Source organism: Hydra viridissima, unplaced genomic scaffold (assembly GCF_058129835.1).
Source record: "Hydra viridissima isolate aposymbiotic clone 2 unplaced genomic scaffold, HvirCarnegie_v1 scaffold_6, whole genome shotgun sequence".
Taxonomy (NCBI): Eukaryota; Metazoa; Cnidaria; class Hydrozoa; order Anthoathecata; family Hydridae; genus Hydra; species Hydra viridissima.
Window position 1 is genome coordinate 16,803,416 of NW_028324305.1, and position 23,064 is coordinate 16,826,479.

General features: G+C 30.5%; 3 protein-coding genes across 7 annotated transcripts; 1 reads left to right on the forward strand and 2 right to left on the reverse strand.

Annotated features, from left to right (window-relative positions):
* The first annotated feature begins 126 nt into the window (after nt 1-126).
* LOC149887292 (TNF receptor-associated factor 2-like) lies at nt 127-22,675 on the forward strand. 3 transcript variants are annotated; one of them, XM_090090424.1, is made up of 8 exons: nt 127-239; nt 1,399-1,570; nt 1,965-2,019; nt 2,374-2,472; nt 2,709-2,873; nt 3,819-3,896; nt 20,228-20,305; nt 21,774-22,675. In XM_090090424.1, the coding sequence occupies exons 2-8, from the start codon at nt 1,407-1,409 to the stop codon at nt 22,485-22,487; spliced, it is 1,353 nt and encodes a 450-aa protein (XP_089946550.1). In that variant the 5' UTR covers nt 127-239; nt 1,399-1,406; the 3' UTR covers nt 22,488-22,675. The 3 variants fall into 3 exon arrangements, with proteins under 3 accessions (XP_089946550.1, XP_089946549.1, XP_089946551.1); XM_090090423.1 differs by lacking the exon at nt 127-239 and adding an exon at nt 1,154-1,268; XM_090090425.1 differs by lacking the exon at nt 127-239 and having other exon boundaries at nt 1,399-1,619.
* LOC145188661 (uncharacterized) lies at nt 9,830-12,492 on the reverse strand. Of its 2 annotated transcripts, XM_090090426.1 has the most exons (6): nt 12,173-12,492; nt 11,940-12,054; nt 11,499-11,818; nt 10,934-11,157; nt 10,384-10,546; nt 9,830-10,023 (listed from the first exon to the last, which is right to left on the reverse strand). In XM_090090426.1, exons 1-6 carry the CDS (start codon nt 12,375-12,377, stop codon nt 9,893-9,895), a joined length of 1,158 nt encoding a protein of 385 aa, XP_089946552.1. In that variant the 5' UTR covers nt 12,378-12,492; the 3' UTR covers nt 9,830-9,892. The 2 variants fall into 2 exon arrangements, with proteins under 2 accessions (XP_089946552.1, XP_089946553.1); XM_090090427.1 differs by lacking the exon at nt 9,830-10,023 and having other exon boundaries at nt 10,384-10,794; nt 10,905-11,157.
* On the reverse strand, nt 12,566-16,187 carry LOC149887293 (uncharacterized). Of its 2 annotated transcripts, XM_090090421.1 has the most exons (4): nt 16,107-16,187; nt 15,497-15,580; nt 15,189-15,268; nt 12,566-14,942 (listed from the first exon to the last, which is right to left on the reverse strand). In XM_090090421.1, exon 4 carries the CDS (start codon nt 14,932-14,934, stop codon nt 12,853-12,855), a length of 2,082 nt encoding a protein of 693 aa, XP_089946547.1. In that variant the 5' UTR covers nt 14,935-14,942; nt 15,189-15,268; nt 15,497-15,580; nt 16,107-16,187; the 3' UTR covers nt 12,566-12,852. The 2 variants fall into 2 exon arrangements, with proteins under 2 accessions (XP_089946547.1, XP_089946548.1); XM_090090422.1 differs by lacking the exon at nt 16,107-16,187 and having other exon boundaries at nt 15,497-15,613.
* Nucleotides 22,676-23,064: the final 389 nt, after the last annotated feature.

Consider the following 23,064-nt stretch of genomic DNA (forward strand, 5'->3'; position numbering starts at 1 on the left):
ACAATTTAATATTTATGGATTTTGTAATCATTTAGATCTAAGTGGCATTTTTCCATTTGTGCATGAATTTAGAACAATATCGGAAAAACATCGCTCTTAAAAATATGCTTAATTAATTAAGTTTAAAAATCACTGGGTTTACAGTCTGAAAAGTTGATTAAGATACCGCGATAGGTCGCAACTTTAAAGGTTTTGCATTATTGGTGTACAGCTAAAACTCAACAATTGCAGAAGTGCAAGTAAGGTTTTTCTTTTTTTAAAAGAAATTATATTAATTTAAGTATTCTCTGTTTATATTGTTATAAGGTTCTTTGCACAGATTTTTACTATTTTACATCCGTTAATCATATTTTGCCGTTAAAAAGGTCCTTGTGTGTAGACAAACTTTTCAATAATTGCCACCAATTAATATCGTTCATTTGTGTTACCCCTCAGATATTTTTCTCAGAGTATTTTCTCTTGAAAAGTTACAAGTATGTTGTCAAACAGTTTTAATCAGTAATAAAAAATCATGATTTAAATTGGGAATGAAAACTAATATGTAAATAATAAGATTCGAACTTGATTGTTTTTTTAAGTAGGTAGCAAGCTGTTGAAAAATGATTACTAACAAGAAAAAGCTCAGTTAACATAATTTACTACAAATTAAAATGCTTTTTATATGCCCCGCACCCGCCCCCCCCCCTGTAAAATTTGATTGTTATGACGTAAGAGATATTACCATTTAAATGTTGAAAAACTGTTTTGCAAACGCAGAGGATTTTTAGTCGTATTTCAGTTAAATCTTGTGCGTTATAACAACAACAAAAAAAATTTGTCTGGTTTCAGAATTTTGATATCTACATATTTTTCGAATAACTGAAAAACTTGAATAAAAATTGCGACAATTTGACATTAATCGAACTTTAGATATTTTCCAATAAACTGTCCAAATTTTACAATAACAAGCCTACAAAAATTTTCCAATAAACTGTCCAAATTTTACAATAACAAGCCTACAAAAATTTTACAATAACAAGCTTACAAAAAAATTTTTTTGTAGGTTTTTTTTGTTATAGAAGCAATCTATTATTTTGTTTAATCGCTCTAAATGCTATTTCAGTATGAAGATTTTAAATGAACCAATGGTTGTTTGTCAAAAATTAATTGACAGATTTTTTTTTACATCCGTGGTGGTTTTAAACTAAAGTTTTATGATTTGAGTCTGTTCTTAAGAGAAATATTAGAAGTTAATAACTTCTTGTCTTAATATAAATTTACAACTTTTCGTACGTTACAAAGTTATATGCTTACTAGTGTTTGTGTCCATCAGCGTATCTATATGCAATTAATTACATTTAAAGATTCATACAACGGTTTTATTCAAACAATATTATGGTTTAATGTTTTCTATTTAAGAAAAATATATGGAAACCGAAGAGGCGCAGACTTATGGTGGGTTAGATGTTAAGCTTTTAGATTCTTATACAGAATTTGAGTGCCCTGTTTGTCAATTGACTTTGCGCGATCCTGTACAAATAGTTGGATGTGGCCACAGAATTTGCAGCTCTTGCCTTCAGGAGATGAAAAAGTATTTTACTTTAGGCAATAATTTGCTCAGAAACGATTTTAATTAAAAGGTACCAAAATAACACAGATTTCTGATGTTTGTAACCAAAACCAATTTAAAAAAGCAAATATGTAATTTAAATAGTTTCTCATATGACTTCTGGCATAAATCTAAATAGAATTGAGATAAGTATAATTTATTTCCATTTTATAGTCTAAAAACCGTTCAAACTTTACCACACAGTTATTTATAAAAACATATAAGCTTTGCTTTCTTGTTTGCATAAAGAACTGTTCTGGTGATGCTAATTGTATTTATCAAACTCTTGTCAGGCAAAAGTAGGAAAACAGGAAAGTGTTTTATGGTATGCACATTTTTAAAAAGAATCTTTCTAAATGTGTCTTTTTAATTTTAGAAGCAGTAAAAATTTAGTCTGTCCATTGGACAGAAAGGAGTTAAAGCCAGACATGGTAAGCTATTTGAAGTGTATAATTTAAAATTAAAATGTAGATTTTCGAATATCACTTATAAGTTGAAAATTTGTTTGATAAAACAAAAGATATCAATATTCTGTTTAAAAACATGCTTTAGTTTAGCACCCACCATGTCTTTTTGCACCCACCAAAGTTTGACCCTTGGACATTTAATATGGCATATACTTAACTTAAATACTTGAGTTTATCAATATTTTGGTTTTGTATTCAAAAAACTTTGATAGTATACTATTTGATATATCTAAAGGACCTCCAATATTTGTTTTATAAAGATTAATGTTATTAACAGAAAAAAGACGTTTCCAGTCTTCCTTTAAAATTTCTATTTAGATATTTTTAGATAAAGGTGCACAAAGACAAATACAGGCATTGAGAGTGTCATGCCAATCGATTGGTTGTGATTGGACTGGTGAACTTATGCTTGCTGAGGTGAGATTTTGTATTTATTTTAGTTTGTATTTGTTTTCAAATTTAATTTTTTTATTCTTTCTCCGTAGATGAGGTTTAAGGAAAAAATTGATAAAAATGTATCTTTAATTTTTTAAAAGTAAAAGTTTTTTTTTCATATGAAAATAAAAATAAATTGATTTCATTAAAATAATTGGTTCGCACAGTTTTCATTTCAATTTGCTACTTGAATAAACTAATGTTTCTATTTGATTTAGGATCACCTAAAGAAATGCGCTTATGTAAAAGTAAATTGCCCAAATAAAAGTTGTCCAGACTCCTTGTTACAGAACGAGCTAAATCAACATCTGGAACTGCATTGTAATTATCGCAACGTTGAGTGTTCATACTGTCATGAGAAATGCATTTATAATAATCTACAGGTAATATATTTTAAAAGTAAAGATAAAGAAAAGAATTCGTTTTTATTAATTTTAAAGTATGATTTTGAAGGCAACTTATTATATCCTTATAAAGTAAATTGATTAGCAATAAAAGAAAGTATTTTGCCCAAGTTACTACATGATGGTTTAACAATAAGTTAATTCTATTTGAGAAACTGAATGTTAATTTATATTCATAAGTACTTACTGCTCTTTTAAATTAAACCTTTAAAATCTGTTTTCTTTAATTTTAAATGAAATTGGTTCCAAATCAAAAAGTGTTATCATTTAAAATATAGTAATTGTGCTTTTAAATGTTTTAAACCAACCATTTTTATCAATAATACTGTTAATACAAGTTCTTTTTCAATGATACTATTAACAATATTTTTGTTAAAGGTAAAGAACTTTTATTGTGTTAGTTTGAAAAAAAAAGGACAAAATAAATTAAAAAAAGAAGATTTTAGCTTTAATTTTACAGCATAAAAATAGTTACACTTGTGACATAAAATTCATTTTTCAATGTGTCTTTACTGTTTAATCTGAATGGTTTCAAATGCTTTTAATGTTTACAAACATTATCTATTGCAATAAATATTTTTTTTAATGATGTTAGGTTCTAGATATTTTATAACATTATTAGTTTTAGATAATTGCATAGATATTGTTTTAAAGTCTTAAACTTCAAATATATTAGAATTTGATTTTAAAAAAGTATCATTAAATTTATATAAAAACTTAATATCAAATATATAAAAACTTCTTTTAGGGCTTGGCAAGTAACGGACGACCAAACTATTCAATGTTTGCATTAAAACTTTTTAGCATTTTATGTTTTAATTTTAACATTTTATGTTTTAATGCTGCAGAATACCACAAGGTTCTAATATTGATATATCAGTTTTGAATATTTTGGTTATGACATTTTTTTACAACTATATTTAGAATCACCAAGAAATTTGCAATAACTTTCCTCTTGAATGTAGCAATAACTGTGGCTTAAAAGATATCTTGCGTAGTGAGGTATAACTGTTTTTTGTAACGATAGGTATAACTGTTAAAATGGAACTTTTAGTTATAGGGTATAGTTATATTTTAAAAAATTTGGTGAATGAAATGTTTTTTTTGAGTTTTTTTAAAATTGTCATAAAAAAGTAGATATGCAATAGAATTTTTTTCATCTTAAAATCTCCTGTCAGAAATGTGTAAAACCTCTGTCCTGTCCGAAATTCTTTTTCAACTACCAAGTGCAAAAAAACTGCTATGTTTGATAGGGATTGGAGTACATTTATGTGTCCTACACATAAATATTTTACTAGGCTTGACAGGATATGCAATAGTCAGGAGTTATTCAAGTTACAGAGCTATACAAAAGAACTTTAATTGCTATATATTTCTTATAAAAAAAAAATAATAATAAGAGCTCAAATAAAGCACGTTATTTACTTAAAACTTAAAGTAACCTTAATATATATATATATATATATATATATATATATATATATATATATATATATATATATATATATATATATATATATATATATATATATATATATATATATATATATATATATATATATATATATATATATATATATATATATATATATATATATATATATATTACTTGGAACAGAATATGCAATAAACCGTAAAGAGATACACTATATAGAATTCTATAGTTTACTCTTTATGCATTAAAAAATAAAAATTTTGTAATATACAGTTTTCTTAAATTTTCTGATTTAGAAAGATAAATCATATATCTCATATCTTTATAAACATAATGCTTTAAGCAATCTAAGAAAAAATGTAGAAAATTTTAAATGATTTAATTAATGTAGTTCTTATTTTGTATTTTAATTTTTTTTTAAATGCACAAAGACCTTCAGATTGCTAAACAAGTCTGGCAGTTGTAAACCTTAATAAGTTAGGCTTTGGTACTGGTGTTGAACAGTTAGCATTAAATATTATCAAGATTAAGTATTACAGACCGTTTTGGACCTTTCCAAAGAAAGAACTCATATCTTGGTCTTCAGCCCAAAGGAGGATTTAAATTACATTTGTGTGCTAACTTTATTTCGTTGAATAGTGAGCTATTAACTATATTGGTTTGTTCATTAACTAGATAAACAAACAATTCTAAAGTTCTTACAGCAGTAAAATCTGATTCTGGGGTACAAATTTTGTTTAATTTTGTTTACTCAGTTGATAAAAGAACCAAAGCGTTTTAGCATGCAGATTTGAATTGTTTTTTTGTCAGTCTGCCATTCTAACCGCTTTTCCTTCGTATTATTGAAAAAAATTTTTCAATACAATCATGATTAAAACGTGATGTGCTAACAAAATGAAAACCTTCTGCAAGCAGCTCTATGGATAAACATATAAAGTCGTTTATTGCTGTTATTAGTCCCCAGAGGCTAGAAATACTAGTCTGGCTTCTAGCTTTTTCCAAATGCCATGCTGAAATCTAATTTTTAATTTCTTCCAAGTTTTTCTTTGCCTCTCCTTCAGTTAATGCAGATCTTGTTGGTTTGTCTGCAAATAACTTTCTAGAATTTATCATATCAAAAGCATTTGGTAGTAAAAACTTTCCAATTATACACAAGGATTTAGTTGCCGAAACTAGTTAGCTGAAAATTGTGTTGCCAATTTTAATCACATACATAATAATAGTCCAGGCTCTAGGAGGCTGTCTGCCAACTTTGATACTAGTCGAACTGGGTTTCGCTAGTCTATATTATACAAAGAGTTTTTCCATTTATAGTTATATCATGCCGAATCAAATTATTTCTTAAATTTTTCGTCAAGTATGGAGGGTAAAAGATTACGTACACTTTTGCTTAAGTTGTAGAATGAAACATATACAGACTTTACTGAACCCTAGTAACTACAAAGCTGAAATATTAGTTGTATACTGGTCACACGCTAAAGCTTGTACAAATAATCTGTTGCATATTTTTATTGCAACAGTTAAGTGAACACAATTTTTGCTATAAAAGTAGGCAGTGGCTGCTTCCACTTTGTGGCAATAAGGCAGACCATTAAAACTAAGCTTCATTTAATGGTTTTCCATCGTGATCAAAACCCCTTTCATAGTCTATATGTTGCTTGATAGACATCTAGTCAAACACAAGACAACAGTTGTGATCATCAACATTCATATAATGAACTCGCATTTTAAGTGATGCAAAAACTTTTACAGAGCATCTTAGATGTAACATTCCAAATTTCAATTTTGACAAAAATTGTCTTCCTTAGAAAAGTAAAGACTTCTCTAGCAACGAAATCCCTATAGACTATAATACAGTGGCGAGCAAAATAATAGGTGTGAATAATAAATTTCACTTAAATTGACATTTTACAGTATATTTTATAAAGTGACATCTAGGAACTGATTGCTACACAAGCTATGCTTATTTTATTATAACAGAGAGCAGTATATTTCCAATTTCTTACAAATTTATGAGGGGAATACCCTATTTATATATTTAACCTACAAATTTGGTGGAGCAAAATAATAGGTGTGTGCTTATTTTAACCTGTTTGCTGTAAGATTAAAAACATTTTATTATTTTTATTTGTTGTTGATATAAAGGTAAGGTCAATATTTATACAACTTATATAAAATAATAACATTTCATATTTGTATTGAATTAGAATTAGATATAAAATGGGACGAGGAAAACATTGCACAGCGATAGAAAGAAAACTTATTAGAAATTTAAGAAAACAAGGAAAAACTTACAAGGAAATTTCAGTTACGATGGGATGTTCTCAAAATAAAGTTACAAATGCCTTAAAACCAGAAAAATCACGTGAGAATAGAGGAAGACCACGCAAAACGTGTCAGCGTACGGATGATCACATTACAATTATTTCAAAAAAAGACCCATTCAAGCCAGCAACAAAAATTTTAAATGAAATTAATGAAAATATTAGTGTTTGGACAGTTAGAAGAAGGCTTTTAGAAAGTAAGTTGCCAGCTCGAACTCCGAGGAAAGTACCATTACTTGGTAGAAAGAACATTATGAAAAGAAAAATTTTTGCAAAAATTCATATTGCTTGGCGGGGACCAGATATGACCAAAAAATGGCGTAATATTTTGTGGAGTGATGAAACTAAGATTAATTTATTTAATTCTGATGGAAAACAGTATGTAAGAAGACCATCAAAGCAAGAACTTTCACCTCGCTTCACTGCGAAAACAGTGAAACACGGCGGAGGAAATATAATGGTGTGGGGTTGCTTTTCCTGGTACGGTGTGGGGCCACTTTTTTGGATCAAAGATATTATGACCCAATATACATACGTAGACATACTAAATAATGTCATGTTGCCATTTGCCGAAGAAAATATGCCGATAATTTGGCATTTCCAACAGGACTGCGACCCAAAACATACATCCAAAGTTGCGAAAGAGTGGTTTACGACCAATAATGTAAAAGTTTTAGAATGGCCACCTCAGTCACCGGATCTAAATCCTATTGAAAATTTATGGAGCCAGTTAAAACTTAAAATTTCAGGACAAAATCCAAAAAATAGAAATGAACTGTGGATGATGCTCCAGGAGGCTTGGTACAGCATTCCTGTAGAAGTTTGCAGAAAACTAGTGGATTCAATGCCGTCAAGATGCACGGAAGTATTAAAAAATAAAGGGTATGCAACAAAATATTAATAATTTGCAACCCTATTGACCTCCATCTTCATTTTTTATTTTACACCTATTATTTTGCTCGGTGTGGAATTTATTTTTTTTAAATTAAAATATATTATATATATTTAATAACTTAATATTTATTAATTTCTGTTTATTTATGTAATAAAATAAAAGTTCTAATAAAAATTCAAATTTTTATTTTATTTGTTTCAAAGATATTCTCGTATTTGTTAGTTTTTTGGTTCGCACCTATTATTTTGCTCGCCACTGTACATGGTCCGTATTACTGCGTTGGCTCAAAATGTTATCTGCATAGAGCATATGGTTTATTCAGTTCTACTGACGTTTTGTTATCAAGATCTTGACGACGGCAACTGATAACCCACTTTTTACATCTGAAATTATAAGAATTATACATACATACATTTATATATATAAATGTATGTAATTACTTTTATTATTATTATCAAATATTAGTGAATAATATATGTATATATATATATATATATATATATATACAGTCTTGGACAAAACATTTGCAACCAAATAATGCTAATTTAGTTTCTTTATATAAAAGTGCTGCATTTTTTCAATTTAGAAAAATAATTATGTAACTGTTTAGAGACAAAGTTCTTCAAGTTTTATTCATCACAAAGTTCATTATTTGTACACGAAAATTAATAAATTAATCAAAAGTATTAAAAAAAGTTGATTTCCTTCTGGACAAAACAAGTGCAACTCGACAAAATGTTGACCAAGCTGTATTTCGCTATCAATATTTCGTGGCGAATCCTTTGCTGTCGATCACAGCCTTGCATCTTCGAGGCATAGATTCGATCAGGTGATCAATGAAACTTTGTGGAATCGCTGCCCAGGCCTTTTGAATTTGTTCAAACAATTGATTCTTATTACGAACACCTTCACGATTAATTCTGCGGTTGACAATCTCCCAGAGGTTCTCGATAGGGCTGAGATCCGGAGAATGAGGCGGCCAATCCATCACCGATAGGTGGTTGTCTTGAAACCACTGCTTGACTACTTTTGCAGTGTGTTTCGGATCGTTGTCTTGCTGAAAAACCCACTTTTTTGGCATATTCCATTCAGCATGAGGTAACATTACATCTTTCAGGATATTTTTATACATGAAACGGTCCATTATTCCATTGTTTCGATGTATTGAACCTAGACCGTTAGCAGAAAAACACCCCCAGACCATTACATTGCCTCCACCATGCTTTACGGTCTTATGGCAGTAACGTAAATCGAGGCGTTTTCCGGCCGGTCGACGTACACGGCAAATGCCATCGCTCCCAATGATGTTGAGCTTCGATTCATCACTGAACAGGACAGTTCGCCATTTCTGCACATTCCAGTCAATATGAGATGTAGCAAACAGGAGTCTTTTCTTCTGGTTTTTTAGTGAAATCAGAGGTTTCTTTGCAGGGCGTCGAGAAAACAATCTGGCTTCAACAGCACGTCGTCTGATTGTTCGGTCCGATACAGGCAGCTCTAATTGCTTTTGTATCTCGACTGATGATACCCAGGGATCCTTCTTGACGGATCTGACGATCATAGAATCCTCTCAAGAAGTAGTGGAACGCGGTCTTCCACCCCAGCCAGCATGTCCTTTTAGGCCCCATATGGGCACCAAATGGGCAGCTTTATGGGTCCCAAATGGGTTGCCCATATCCCGCCCAAGGAAAAGTGTCGCTGGGCGTGAATTAGGTTCCAAGTGGGCAGCCCATATGGGCTGCCTACGTGGGGCCTAGTAAGGTACCATTTAGTAAAAATTTCTATATATACGGCTTTTTCAGTTAATTTTCCAATATTCAATTAGTTAAATTGATTAATTATAACAATAAAGCTGTTAGTGCATCAATGTGCACAGAATTTTGTATACTTTTCATATAGCTCAAATTATATGAAAAATATACAAAAACCAGTACAAATTTGTACCCAAATTTCATACAGAATTATAAAATTCTGTATGAAATTAGTCACTTAAATGACTAATATCATGCACCGGAAAACACTCTGCAAAACGTCACAGCTTAAATACAAAATTAAGCAGTAAATTTCATAGGTTTCCTTAGCACCTTATGCATAAACACACAGCAACACCTAAGCACAAAAAAGGCTATAGTATTCACAGTTTATTGATAAAAACACTTATGCATTAACACACTGCAACACTTGAACACAAAATTAAGCTACAATTTTCATAGGCCCGTTTACTTTTTAAGCGCTAGAAAAACTTGCTCCAACCTGAAACACAAAAATAAAAAAAAGAGAATTTTTCTTTCGCAGTTTGATTTATTATATTTAAATTTTTTCTCTTTCTTGATTGAAGCCTTTGTTACTTTACTTTTTTCGCTCTTTCTGCACGTTTACCACCCCGATCTCGCGCTCCAGTAAACCATTTGCCTACAGCTATCTCGATGTCTTTTGTAGTTGCACTTGAAGTCAACACATTTTGCTGAACAGCACCTAAAAAAGATAATAGTTCCATAAACACTTATTGTTATCTTAATATACATTTGCAAAAGACACAATCTAATTCTTTGGCATAAAATTTGTCAGTACGTAACTATGGTGAAACACCTTACTACTCACTCATTATTATAGTGATGCAATATTATCATTTATTATCAAATAAAACAATCCAACACACACAATTCTTACAATATTATCATTTAAACGTAGACTAATCTTATTTAGTTTGATACCTTTAATTTTCATAATTATGAAATTAGTCTTGAAGTGAAGCAAAACCTATTAGGGCTTTAAAGAATATTGGGTGTTACAATATTGAGCAGCAATAAATAGAAAATACAGTTGCATACTTACTGCACAATATGTTAAAAAATTCAGTTCCCTTTAATCCATTTTTGTTATTAATTCCACTATAATTAAATTGCAGAGCTAGGTTATTATCTGGCATCACTGCTTGCATCATCCTTGCCACAGCTTCAAAAACTTTTCGTCCTCCAAGACTGGTCAAATGAGCGACCTATATTACAAGTTACTTAATAACTATATTTACTTGAAAGCATGAAGTAGTGTAACACTTACCAAAAATCACTAATAAATAAAAATTCATTTCATAATAAGTCACTATGTTAAATGTAATACACTTGTTTAATTGCCTGGTTGAGTTACATTTTGTTACAGCTTTTAATTGTATCAACTACTTAATTAAGTATTATTAATTTAGATTCCAGTATAAATTTCAAGAAATTTTTATAATAGCTGTTTGTGCTGTTGTAAACATTATTACATAAGTAGATATTTATAAAATTATATCTACTTATGTAATAATGTTTACAACAGCACAAACAGCTACTATAAAAAGTGCTTGAAATATATACTGGAATCTAACAATAACTTGTTCTCTAACCAGAGCTTTAGAAATATTGTCATCTGTTTTCAGTCGATTGTTTAATAGCTGGAATTCATGGAGGTCTTTTATAGGAATACAACCACGTGAAAGTTGTGACGCTTGGCTTATAGAATTTCTTTGTTGCACCAAAGCATTTAAAATATTTCCATGAATAGTCTGTGTGACTTTAATTTCTTGTACAGTTTTGAGAATTGCTTCCAGATATGGTCTCAAATTGGAGCCTAAAAAACAAAATAACAGAGCATTTAAAAAATTTAGCTACTGTTGTTAACCCTGCTAATTCTGCTAGAATTAATAATTGTAGAAGAGAGCTGTAAGGTATTATCACTGACAAAAATTTTAAACAAAATCAATGTCATATACAGAACAACTAAATGTCAATGAATCAACAACGATGATAAGCTTGACACAGATCAGCTATTTCAAGTAATACTTATTTCAAAAAATACATTATAAAACATGCAGAAATACATCAAAATCAATAGATCATTGAGTACAGAATACAGCCTAGACACTTAATTAATAAAAATATGATTTTCAATACATCTAATATTATTCTAACCTCGGCCATTATCAGGAACGACTTCACCTACAGAAATAAGAGTCATGTCATGAGCAGCTAATGTGCACTGACTGGTTGAGCTTGTAGTAGGCATACTGAATATGGCAGGTGAAACGTGGGTAGCAGAAAGAGCAGCAGGAGAATTTGAAGATTGAATAGATGTAGAGTGGGAAGGATTATATTGAACAGGAGGCGTATAAATAGTAGAACTTATTCTTGGAGGCGGACTGGGAGGTTGCAGTAAATTTGACTTCTTGGAAGGACATTCTTCATTGTCAGTATCAGAGTCTGAATAAATTCGCTTTGAGGTTATTAAATGCCTGAAAGTGTAAAAAAATTTTATATACAACTTAATCATTTGAAAAATAGGCTATCAAAGAAAATGTAGTATTTATTTATTTAATAAAATAAGTTAAATATTTTGAAAACTACGTAATGTACCCATGTTTATTTGTCTTTGAGGTTTGTTCACTAGCTTGACCACCTGGGTCAGTTGTGCCAATGTCTGATTGACTCAAAGCTTTTGTCACCTTTTCTTCAGCTCTTTCATAAGTTGCTGAAACATAGTCAAAAATGATATTAACTAATTGTTTAAGATTTTTGTACAGTTTTGCATTAGTATCAAACTAGTTAATGGAAATGTAAAAAATGCCAACAACAATTTTATATTATACCTGCTCTTCCCAGAACTCTAACAGAAAACTTTGGCCAAGTTGCCAATGGTTCACACTGTTCACTAACAAGCTTCTTCAGTTTACTTCTGCTTTTTTTAGAAGGGAAGAAACACTCTTCTTCTTCTTCTGAAACAAACCATGACACTGGGATAGTGGCTACACACTGCTTATTCATAAATTCAACGATAGCAAACTTAAATGACATGTTGCTGGAAATACCAATTAGGAAGTTGGGAAATGCTATATTACTATATTATATTCTACACTATATTTCCACAGTTTAAATACTGTATCTGATTCCATAGTTAGAAAAACAATATAATATATATAATATGTTATAAAATAACATATCAGCAATAATATTACATAAAAATATGTTATACAAGACAATGATTGAGCAACAATATAACCGTTGTGTATTTTTTAAACTTTTATGAACAAAATTCTACATGAACATGTTAGCAAGAAGATTGAAATTATATGAATTTACAATACATGTAAATTAAAAATACAATACCTTTTAAACTAATTTATATCACAAGGATTTATATAATATTACACCACTTAATTATTATTAGGGACGCCATAAAACATAATGAATTTTAAAAAAACTTGCAAGAACAAAACAACGAAGGTTGATCGTTTGTATGCATTTTTATCATAAGTTGTATTCACTGAATTTATACTTGATGCAGCAAAGGCATAAGAACAAAGTTATCACCATAAGGCATATTAACAAACTTTTTTCCAATATTTTCAGACTGTACAAATTTCAGAACTGTGGATAAATGAGCAGCTAAAAATATTTCAAAGTGAGTAGAATCTAAAGGAAAATGAAAAAATGGTTTCAAATCAATGAATTCATTGTAGATAATAAATATATCATTTTTTGATGTTTGCAATATGTTTCTGACAATTAATAGCTTCCCTAGAATTTCAAAACAATTGTTGCCAACGGTTGATGAAATAAAAATATTATCGGTTTTAAAATGTTTATATTGACGATAAGTTTCATGAGAGAAGTTTGGCGGCACAGGACCAGTGAAATGTTCTTTGGACGGCACATTTTTTTGAATATTGCTATTATTTTCTGCAACCAAGAGAATATGTTCTTTTTCATAATAGCGTCGCATTACTTGAGCAATTGGATTCTGAGGCCTTCTCACCATTTTTTTTATTTGACCTAAAAAATTTTCAAAAGGAAATGATGATATTTTATCCAGGGCTCCAAAATTTCTACAATCTTGTGGTAAATGAATGACTGAGTGTACATTATATATGAGCTGGCTAGCACCATATATGGTGCCAAAATCTGTAACAAACATAAGCAACAATTTCTCTGCATAGTCACAATACTGCAAACTGTTAGCAAATTCAGGTCGCAGTAAACATATCATAGCAACAGAAAATGTGAGAAAGTTTTGATACATATTGATGGGAATAGCATCACGAAGAACAACTGCTCCCAAATATAACATAAACTGCCGAAACTCAGTTGCCTTCCATTGCTTGTATTCCAGAATTGATCGCGGTTGCCTGGCAAATTCACGAGGCAAGTAGCTTCTCAACTTTATTAAGTTAACAGAAATATCATTCACTACCCTTGCTGGCAACCTGTAATGCAAATCGCCTTCCAACCAGAGGCTAACAATTCTTCTAACTATGCCCAAACAAGTAAGGTGCATATAGTCAAGTGGGCATTTAGACACTAACCCAATATTTAATTCTATTAAAGGTGACTGTCTATTCGGTAAATGGTGGTCCTCATCTTTTTGCCTAACAAAGTCATCATCGGTTCTAAGAGACGCATGCAAATTTGGATATGTCATTTTATTGTTCAAGTAAGTGCCTTCCTCTGTACAACGTTCACAGGCATTATAACCTCCATGCCCCTTAATTTGCTTTATATATGATCGTGCTGGTGCATCACAAATAATTGCATTCACTACAATAGGATAAATTTGATCTAAATATCTCACACCATTTTGAAGTAAATGTTTCATTTCAATGATAAAGTCATTTAAAAATGTAGTGACACATAAAGGCTTGGATGATCCAGCATATAAGCCAATAATAAAAATATCTGCTTTTGGTAATTCAACGACAGTGCCTAATATTGGCCATAGCTGCATATGTGAGCTGCGAAATAATGGCAAACCATCAATATTTATATTTAGAGACAATTTTTTTATTTCAAAATTAGTCAGATTTAATTTTTTTCTTAAAGATGTGACTATTCCATTTTCAATGCCAAAATGGTAATAGTTTCCACCAGGAATTTGCTTAATCTCTGCACTTTTAGGTGTTTGTAACAGAGTTCTGGAATCCTTTGGTACAGATAAACCAGCTAGCCACAAAATATGAAGTAGTGCTGTTACAGCTGCAAGAGAAATGTTGAATGACGTTGCCCAGTCACGTAAACTAGTGTTAATGTCAAATTCACTCTCATAATCAGATAAATCATTTTCACGCTCACTTGTTTCACTATCTGAGTCAAAGCTTTTATTTGAGTCATTTTCGTAATCATGTGGAATGTAGGAGTCAGCATTTATTTGTAATTCAGGTACAGTATCTGTGCATATTTCTGGATCAAATGTATCACTAACGTTATTAGCAATTTCAGGCACCTGCAGTCCCACAGTAGGTAATGTTGCTTGGTAACTCGCAAAATCCTCACTACTGGTTTTGTTTTGGAGATTTGACACAACTGAATCAAACGCTCTTTTAGTTTTTCTTTGTATAGTTCTAATGCTGAACACCATAGTGATGCCTTGGTGATAAAATAAAACATTGAAACAGTCAAACTTTTCCAAATGTTCAAATTTATAAATAATTTAAATAAATGTTTAAAAACTAACACCCTGGGAATACCAGGGTGCTAGATGGCCCAATGCTACCACGTATACCATGGAATTCTTAACGGAATTCTATGGTATACATGGTATTCCGTTAAGAATTATACTATTGCACGGTATAATTCCTAATGTAAAATTTAAAACTCATAAAATTCAATTACCTTTTATTTTTTAAGTAATAGGAGAATATCAATAAAACTTCCCAATATTTTGTAGACCAATAACAATAAAATTCCCAATACTATAAAAATGTGATAAAAAATATATTCCTAGCTAACACCCTGATACCATATACTTATTAATAAACTAAATATAATACTTTAGCTAAGAAATGAATATAAAATTATGGAGTAGCTGTGAAGTGAGAAAAAATATAAGAAATGCATCAAAGTTCATCTGATACACAAAAAGGCTGCATAACATATATATAGTTGTACAACTATGTGCAAGATAAAAGTGGGAGCACTACCTAATCACAAGTGAATAAGCTGATTTTTTTGCAGGTATCTGAATTCTCTGACTTTTCACTGTTTTCCCTGATCTGTCAGATACCCTGAATTCAACAGTACATGTAGCATAATTTAAATATAAAAAAGAGCAATATAAAACAACCAACAAATAATAAATAGCAATAAGCTTTATAATAATAATCAATAGAGAAATTGAGCCGTCTAAATACTTACCTGTATATAACGATTAAAACATTTTTTACAAAATTTATAAAACGTAAAATAATGAAATATTATAAATAAGTAGGCTCTTTTTAAATGCTAATTAGGGAAGTAATGAAAATTTGAAACACTTGTGTGTTTAAATTTTTATTACTTCCCTAGTTAGCATTTAATAAGAGCCTACTTATTTGTGTAGAATTCAAAAAAAGCCTATTTATTGTGTGCTCCATCGCTACACAATAATAATACTAGAAACCTTATTTTAAAAAGTTCTATACAGAACTTTTTAAAATTAAGTTTGTAGTATTATTATTACGTAGCGAAAGAAAACACGACAATATTTATAAACGAAGTTTTAAAATGAAAACATATTTTTTGATAATTATTATCATAAATTTGTATACTTACAAGTAAAAATTGCCAGTAATTTGCACAAAAAAAGTATGCACAAAATTATAAAACAAGTTGCAAAACCGGCTTAATAACGCGCATAGAAAAATAAAGTTAACAAATGCGCCTTTTTTAACTAAATCTTATATTCAAGGGCTACCCACATGGGGCCCGTTTATATAAAGCCTGCATAGGGCCTATATGGGCAAACCAATATGGGCCCCAATAGGACATGTTAGCTGGGACCTTTGTTATCTACTGCCAACTTCCCCGTAGAACGATCTTTGGAACATAGTCTTGATACGGTCCATTTTTTCACGCGATATTTATCACAAGTACTTTTTTGTGATATTCCACTTACGTAATCGCCAATAATTTTCTTTCTTAGTTCCGATCCAAGACTATCGGGAGCCATTTTTGCACTTGAAGTCATAAAAATAATAAAAATAAATAATCACGCTTCTCAAGGCTTACCGTGTTACATTTACCTTGTGATGATACAATAATGCTCTGTGGAACACAACCTCTTGGTTTGATGTGGACTGTATTGATGTAGTGAAACACTTGTTGTATTTCACTTTTTGTATTGCTGTTCTTCGATGGAACACTTTGATAAAACTCACTTCGATAAACTGTCTTGATAATACTGACTGATTGACTTCCATATACTGACTGAATTACGTGTCGATTTACATGTCTCTTATATAGTAAAATGAACCTGTATGAACCTGTTCTGGAAGATTCTAGATGCTTCTTTTCGATGCTTCTGGAAGCTTCTGGATGCGTCTGGATGCTTCTGAATGTTTCTGGATATTTCTGGATGCTACTGGATGCTTCCAGATGCTTCTTCTGGAAACTTCTGGAAGCTTCTGCATGCTTCTGGAAACTTCTGGATACTTCTTTTAATTATTAAAAAACTTCCGTGACGTTGACACGGACCAGACTTAAGAAAATGAAACAAACCAAAAAAGTTGCACTTGTTTTGTCCGCTGCAAAATGGCACTTGTCAACGAAATTCTGCCTGTGTGCAGTCACCTGTCAGCTGATTGCTCATTTCATGGCATGCTATGACTCCAGACTCCTGAACTGTTTTCTGTGGTAGTATAGTTTGTTTCGTTTTTAAGACGTAAAATTAGGAACACTTTTTAGCATTGTTCGATGTTGGTTGCAAATGTTTTGTCCAATACTGTATATATATATATATATATATATATATATATATATATATATATATATATATATATATATATATATATATATATATATATATATATATTAAAACATATCAATACAATTAATTGTTTATATATATATATATATTAAAACATATCAATACAACTGATTGTTAACTGAGCTCTGTTAACAGAGCTCAGTTAACAATCCATACAGCAATTGTACAATTTTGGGCAAAAAAAGGTTTGAAAGTTGTCTACCATACAGTTATGTTATTAATTTCTAGCATACTGAAGAGATTAGTTTGGGATTGAAACGTGCATATCAGAAACAATTAACATGCTAACACTCCCTTAACTATCCTAACACTCCCTGCAAATCTCATAACTAAAAGAAGATACTTAAAAATGCCGTTTATACCAAGTTGCGACCAACCTATATTTGTCTTTTGGAAGTCGAAAAAATGACATTCTTTTATCCACATTCTTTTATCCATGTCCACGTTTTTTCCTCATCTATGCTGACAATTAACAGCTGCTCAAAATGCAGTGGACATGGTTAAGCAATCTATTATATATTTAGTTTACTAAAAAGTATATTCATAGAAAAATCAATTGAAAATGTGTAAATCATCCGATTACACAGTATGTTACACGTTTATGGGTATTCTCTGCGGCTCTTGTATACAATCTGAGTGTACTACACATCCCAGTACCCTTTGTATCACCGATTACACAACTTTAATCCAGATTATGCCGAGTCGTACACTCTTTGTTTATGGAGTTTAGACAAAAAGAAGGATTAAAAATAAATCGCAATTTGATTTTTGTAAAGAGTGCAAGTGATTTTATAAATTATATTATAAATGAAAGGAAAGTAAACCATTATAAAGGATTAACTTTCCTTTCATTTACAATATGGATTACAAAATCACTTGCACTTTTATCATTTGTGAATAGCTATGGATGGAGGTGGAAGTTTCTTAAAGGTTGCGTATCATGTATCAGATCCTGTAAATTTTCATTCCTATTCTTCAAAGCATCAAGATATCGGAGTTCAGTGTAGTGTTCAAATCTTTGCTAATGTTGAGAATGTCCCTGGGGTTTAGGGGCTTATTGCATTATAAGATTGAGGAAGTAGACTACTAATGGTTTTTAACTTAAAATGTGTATATGTGGTTATCTATGGCTTTGTCTATGCATGTTTGTTTATGTTGTACAAAATTATGCTCTTAAACATTTTGAGATCTTGAGACATTGGGAAATCTCGATCTAAATTACTTGGCTCAGAAATAAAAAAACGATGAATCCCTAACCACTAAGATTTTAAAGTGTACCAACCTACTTAGTAAAAGATGGATTTATTTAGACATAAATCCTTAAGAACTAATTATTCATTGAATAGCTCTACCATTATTAGTTATCAAGATAACTATAGTTTTAGGCAAACTTTAAGTGTTCATCTAGGGAATAGGTTTTAAATCTTGTTTGTCTGGTTATCAGGCTTCTTTCTGGATGGGATGGAGATTACTAAAACAATACTAGAAAGATTATCTTGAACGAGCTGTGGTAAAGGAAATTCCAAAATGTAAACACCTGATATTAGCTGGTATTAGCTTTTAAATCAGTTAAAGATGCAGCTTCTGAAACCGGAATTTAAAACATCCATCCATAATTTTACTGACAGTAGCATGTTTCTACAAAAGGAAATAAAAATGCAAACATTGAGAAATGTAAAAATGTAAACTAATGAAATGTATTAATGTAAACTAAGTTGTTCCAGGTATAAAACCATAACATGCGACAAGAAAATTTTGCTAAACAATCTATCGGGACAGTGCATGCTAAATTTAGACTTGCGTGGAAGAGATACAAAGTCAGCGCAGAACATAAAAAGCACAGAGAAAAGTTTAAAAAAAGCTGTTGTCTATTTGAATACATGAAGAGTCAAACAACATTCATCCATGTTGTATTTTATATTGCACAATATATCTATTGCACAATATATCTATTGCACAATATATCTATTGCACAATATATCTTTTGCACAATATATCTTTTGCACAATATATTTTTTGCAGAATATATCTATTGAAAAAGTGATGAAAGTTGACTTTTTTTATACTAAGCATTCAACTTCGAATTTTATCTTAGTTATTTTCTATTGCTATGTATAAAAAGAGAATATATTAATCAGATTTTTAAAGTTCAACCTAAAGGTCAAATTTCTTAGCAGTGTTAACACTACAGAATATAGAACATCGGGTATGCATAATATTGAAATCTGCTTTAATAGAGGATGAAAAATATGAATAGACAAGAAAAAAAAAAACATGGAGTAGCAGGCCAAAGTTGGAAATTTTGGTGTAACTAAAGAACTGATGAAAGCAGTTTTAACAAGATGAGGCTCCTGCCCAAATAGCTTGAACAGACAAACCATTAAAAAAAAAAAAAATTAAACGACATAGTCGACTGAATCACCAGATTTGTATCCGTTCGAATCTAATTGTGAATTAAGGATTGCATGAATTCGATTTAAAGGCTTAAATAATATCCAGAACTCATTTGGCAAAGTGTTGCAGACAAAATACTCATTAAGTTAACATAATTGATACAAAGAGATGCATGGCTTGTTAAACAGTGTGTAGTGGTGGTAATGGTAAGGAAGGGTGGGGTGTGGGGTGAGGTGTGGTGTGGGGGTTTGTTTTAATTACTAGTTTTGCTATTTTTTTTATTGATAAGTTTGTTTCTTGGATTAAGTTATTACTTTGTTTTTAGTTTTACGTTGTAAGAGTTCTTAATAAAATTCTGTTGAATATATTAATGAAAGATTTATCTTCGAACAAAATTTCTTTAAAAATAAATACGATTGTACTCAATTTTCATTTATTCGGATTTTATGGTACTTTAAGCAAATGGCATTAAAGTCTTTTAAGATTTCTCTTTTAAGATTTTTCTTTACTAAAGATGACGTTTCATGTTGAAAACGAATGTCCGCATACAGTTGGACCTTGTGAATATTTTAACATTGGATGCTTATTCAAGGTGAGAAACTTTTTTTTTGGGAAATCGATATTTTCATAAAATAAAGTCCAAAAATCATTACCCCACTCCTGCATAACTACTTTATCTTTGCTGTAAGTCAGAGTTACAGAAGAATATTACAGAATATATTTTATCATTGTGTAGTAGAATCTTATAATCATTGTGTGGTCTGTTATTGTTATCATATAAACTATAAGTTTCAGTTTTTCAAATACTTTCGTTCTTGTTTTATTGAAAAAACAGTGTAAGTTTGTTCAAATATCACATACAAAAATTATTTGCCCAGAGGAAAGAAAAGAAAGGAACCCTCCTGGAAAGTTTTAGAACTTTCGTAACTTTTTCAAAATGCTGCAGATATGTGTTGACGTTGTATCTAAAACAACTAATCATAATATAAATAATCGTGGATCTCTTGACTAGATGACAACCAAATAAAATGGCGCCTAAAAAGAAAGAACGTAGTAATGATCTTCGAACTTTAGTAATTAAGTACCATCAAAACGATGATTCTCAACGAGAAATTGCTGCTTATTCATTATTGTTGAGAGACATTACGTTAATAATTATAAAAAACTAACAGACAAAATATGTCGGTAATTTATTCGGAGTTGGAGAAAAAGAAAAACATTAATCGAAATTTAATCTTTTCGGGTCTGATGGAAAAGTAAAGGTATGGAGAACGCACAAGAAAGAAGCCGATCCCATAGAACAAGTTAACTTGATTGAACGGAGGATGAAGAAAAATTTCCCGAAGAATAGCCATGAGCTTGGAGACCTTTTGAAGAACAAATGGAATAAAGTCGAGTTGTCTGTTCTTCAGAAACTCATCGATTCAGTACAAAGTAAATTACAAGAATGCATCGAAATCAAAGATTATCAGACACTATACAAGATTCGATAAAATACCTTTCTCTGCGATGGATGAAATTATTTTCTTCCCTTTGGGCCAATAATTTTTGTATGTGATATTTGAACAAACTTATACTGTTTTCTTAATAAAATAAGAGCGTAAGTGAATGCTGAAACCTTTAGTATATATTCTAATAATAACAGACAACACAATGATACTAACTGTCAGTGTAGGTATAAGTCCAAGGTTGAAAACTTTTAATTAACAAATTATATGATAGTAACCCAAAAAAGATCTTTTTTTGTTGAAAAACTATTCGGGACCACCCCATCACTTACAGTTATTTATAAGTTACACTAAGTTTGTATACCAAAAGCAGTCTTTCAATCATCATGGCTGTTTGCGAAATCATTCAAACTATAAAAAGTTTCCAATTTTCAAACAGCAATTAACAACAATTATAAATTGGTTTCAGGATAAAATTTGTACATAACAACAAAATAACTATGCAAATTTTGAGTGGAAAATAAAATGCTATCTATAAAACTAATTTAACTACTTTAATTAAATTTTCGGCTGCATTTGCATAGATATTTTCTTAACTTGTTCTGTTTGTAGGGAATGAAGAAGGAACGTGATTTCCACATGATATCTTCCATGAACGATCATCTTTCTTTAGCGATTAGCAAGGTTAATAGCGGAGATATCATGAGAAGCAAAATTGAGAAGCAATTAAGTGAAGTTGAAAATCAAAATATTGCATTAAAGGAAAAAGTTGAGCGTTTGGAAATCGATGCAATGTCTATGAAAGAAATAACAAATTACTTGGGGAACCTCATCTTCAACTTGGAAAAAGCAATTAGTTCGAAGGAAAGAGATGGCAGTAAAGAGTTTATATGGTTGATAAGTGATTTTCACTGCATGTTTAAAAAGACTCCAACTGTAACTGATTCCGAAAAGCTGCACAGCAACCATTTCTTTTCAGGAAAATATGGTTACAAAATGCGCCTTGTTGTTTATATAAATGGTTGTGGTAAAGCAACAGGCAATCATCTTTCTCTTTTCTTTCAATTAATGAAAGGAGAGTATGATAACTTGCTGGAATGGCCTTTTTCAAAAAAAGTTACACTTTCTGTTCTAGACCAAAGTGAGAAAAAGCAACATTGGGCTTGTTCTTTTTTACCGTCAAAATCATCAAATGCGTTTGACAAGCCAGTTTTAAATGAAAACTGTGATTGGGGTTTTACATCATTTATGCCACATGAAAAACTTACAGAAAATGGCTATATTACTAACAATACTTTATTTATCAAATGCGAGGTTCATTCTTAAGTAAGTAACGTTAGTCTAGAAATCCACTTTTTAAAAATATCATTTAAATCGCGAAAATCAAGAACAACCAGAATTTCTTCGAATTTAATTATAGAAATGTTAAATTTTAGAGAAAAGCAACCATTTTTGGGATTGTGAAACATGCGTGCGAACAGTAGAACAGATAAAAAAAAAAGTGACGGAAAACATAGCATGATGTTATTTCTTTCCTTTGCTTTTATACTGTTATATTGTTATTTAGATAAAAAGCACCTCAGGCTATCAAAGAAAACTTGTTTAACATACCTGTTAAAATAACCACATTCTATTGAAAAGTTTAAATTTCGCTAAGTGCTTACTTGTTCTCAATCTACTTTTGTAAAATGTAATGGTTTTAACCAGTCAATCGAAAAAATAAGCTATACAATTGATTTTCAAGATTGATGCCCCATAAACGCGGCATATACGTTTCACTTTGTTGCTCCAAGGATATCATAGGCTTAATTGCTCTTATTCCATAATAGGCAATCAAGGAAATGGAATCAAATGATATTAGTGTAATAAATTTTTTTTTTTTTTTTAAAATTTGATAAGCCTG

Bases quoted from the DNA above. Each gene is read 5' to 3' on its own strand.
- LOC145188661 (XM_090090426.1), bottom strand. From the start codon at position 12,377: ATGTCATTTAAGTTTGCTATCGTTGAATTTATGAATAAGCAGTGTGTA. The intron at 11,819-11,939 runs GTACATTACGTA...TTACACTTTCAG, and splicing joins TCAAAGACAAATAAACATGG to GCATTTAATAACCTCAAAGC. The intron at 11,158-11,498 runs GTTAGAATAATA...TTTGTTTTTTAG, and splicing joins CGTTCCTGATAATGGCCGAG to GCTCCAATTTGAGACCATAT.
- LOC149887292 (XM_090090424.1), top strand. From the start codon at position 1,407: ATGGAAACCGAAGAGGCGCAGACTTATGGTGGGTTAGATGTTAAGCTT. The intron at 2,020-2,373 runs GTAAGCTATTTG...ATTTCTATTTAG, and splicing joins AGGAGTTAAAGCCAGACATG to ATATTTTTAGATAAAGGTGC. The intron at 2,473-2,708 runs GTGAGATTTTGT...TATTTGATTTAG, and splicing joins GTGAACTTATGCTTGCTGAG to GATCACCTAAAGAAATGCGC.
- LOC149887293 (XM_090090421.1), bottom strand. From the start codon at position 14,934: ATGGTGTTCAGCATTAGAACTATACAAAGAAAAACTAAAAGAGCGTTT.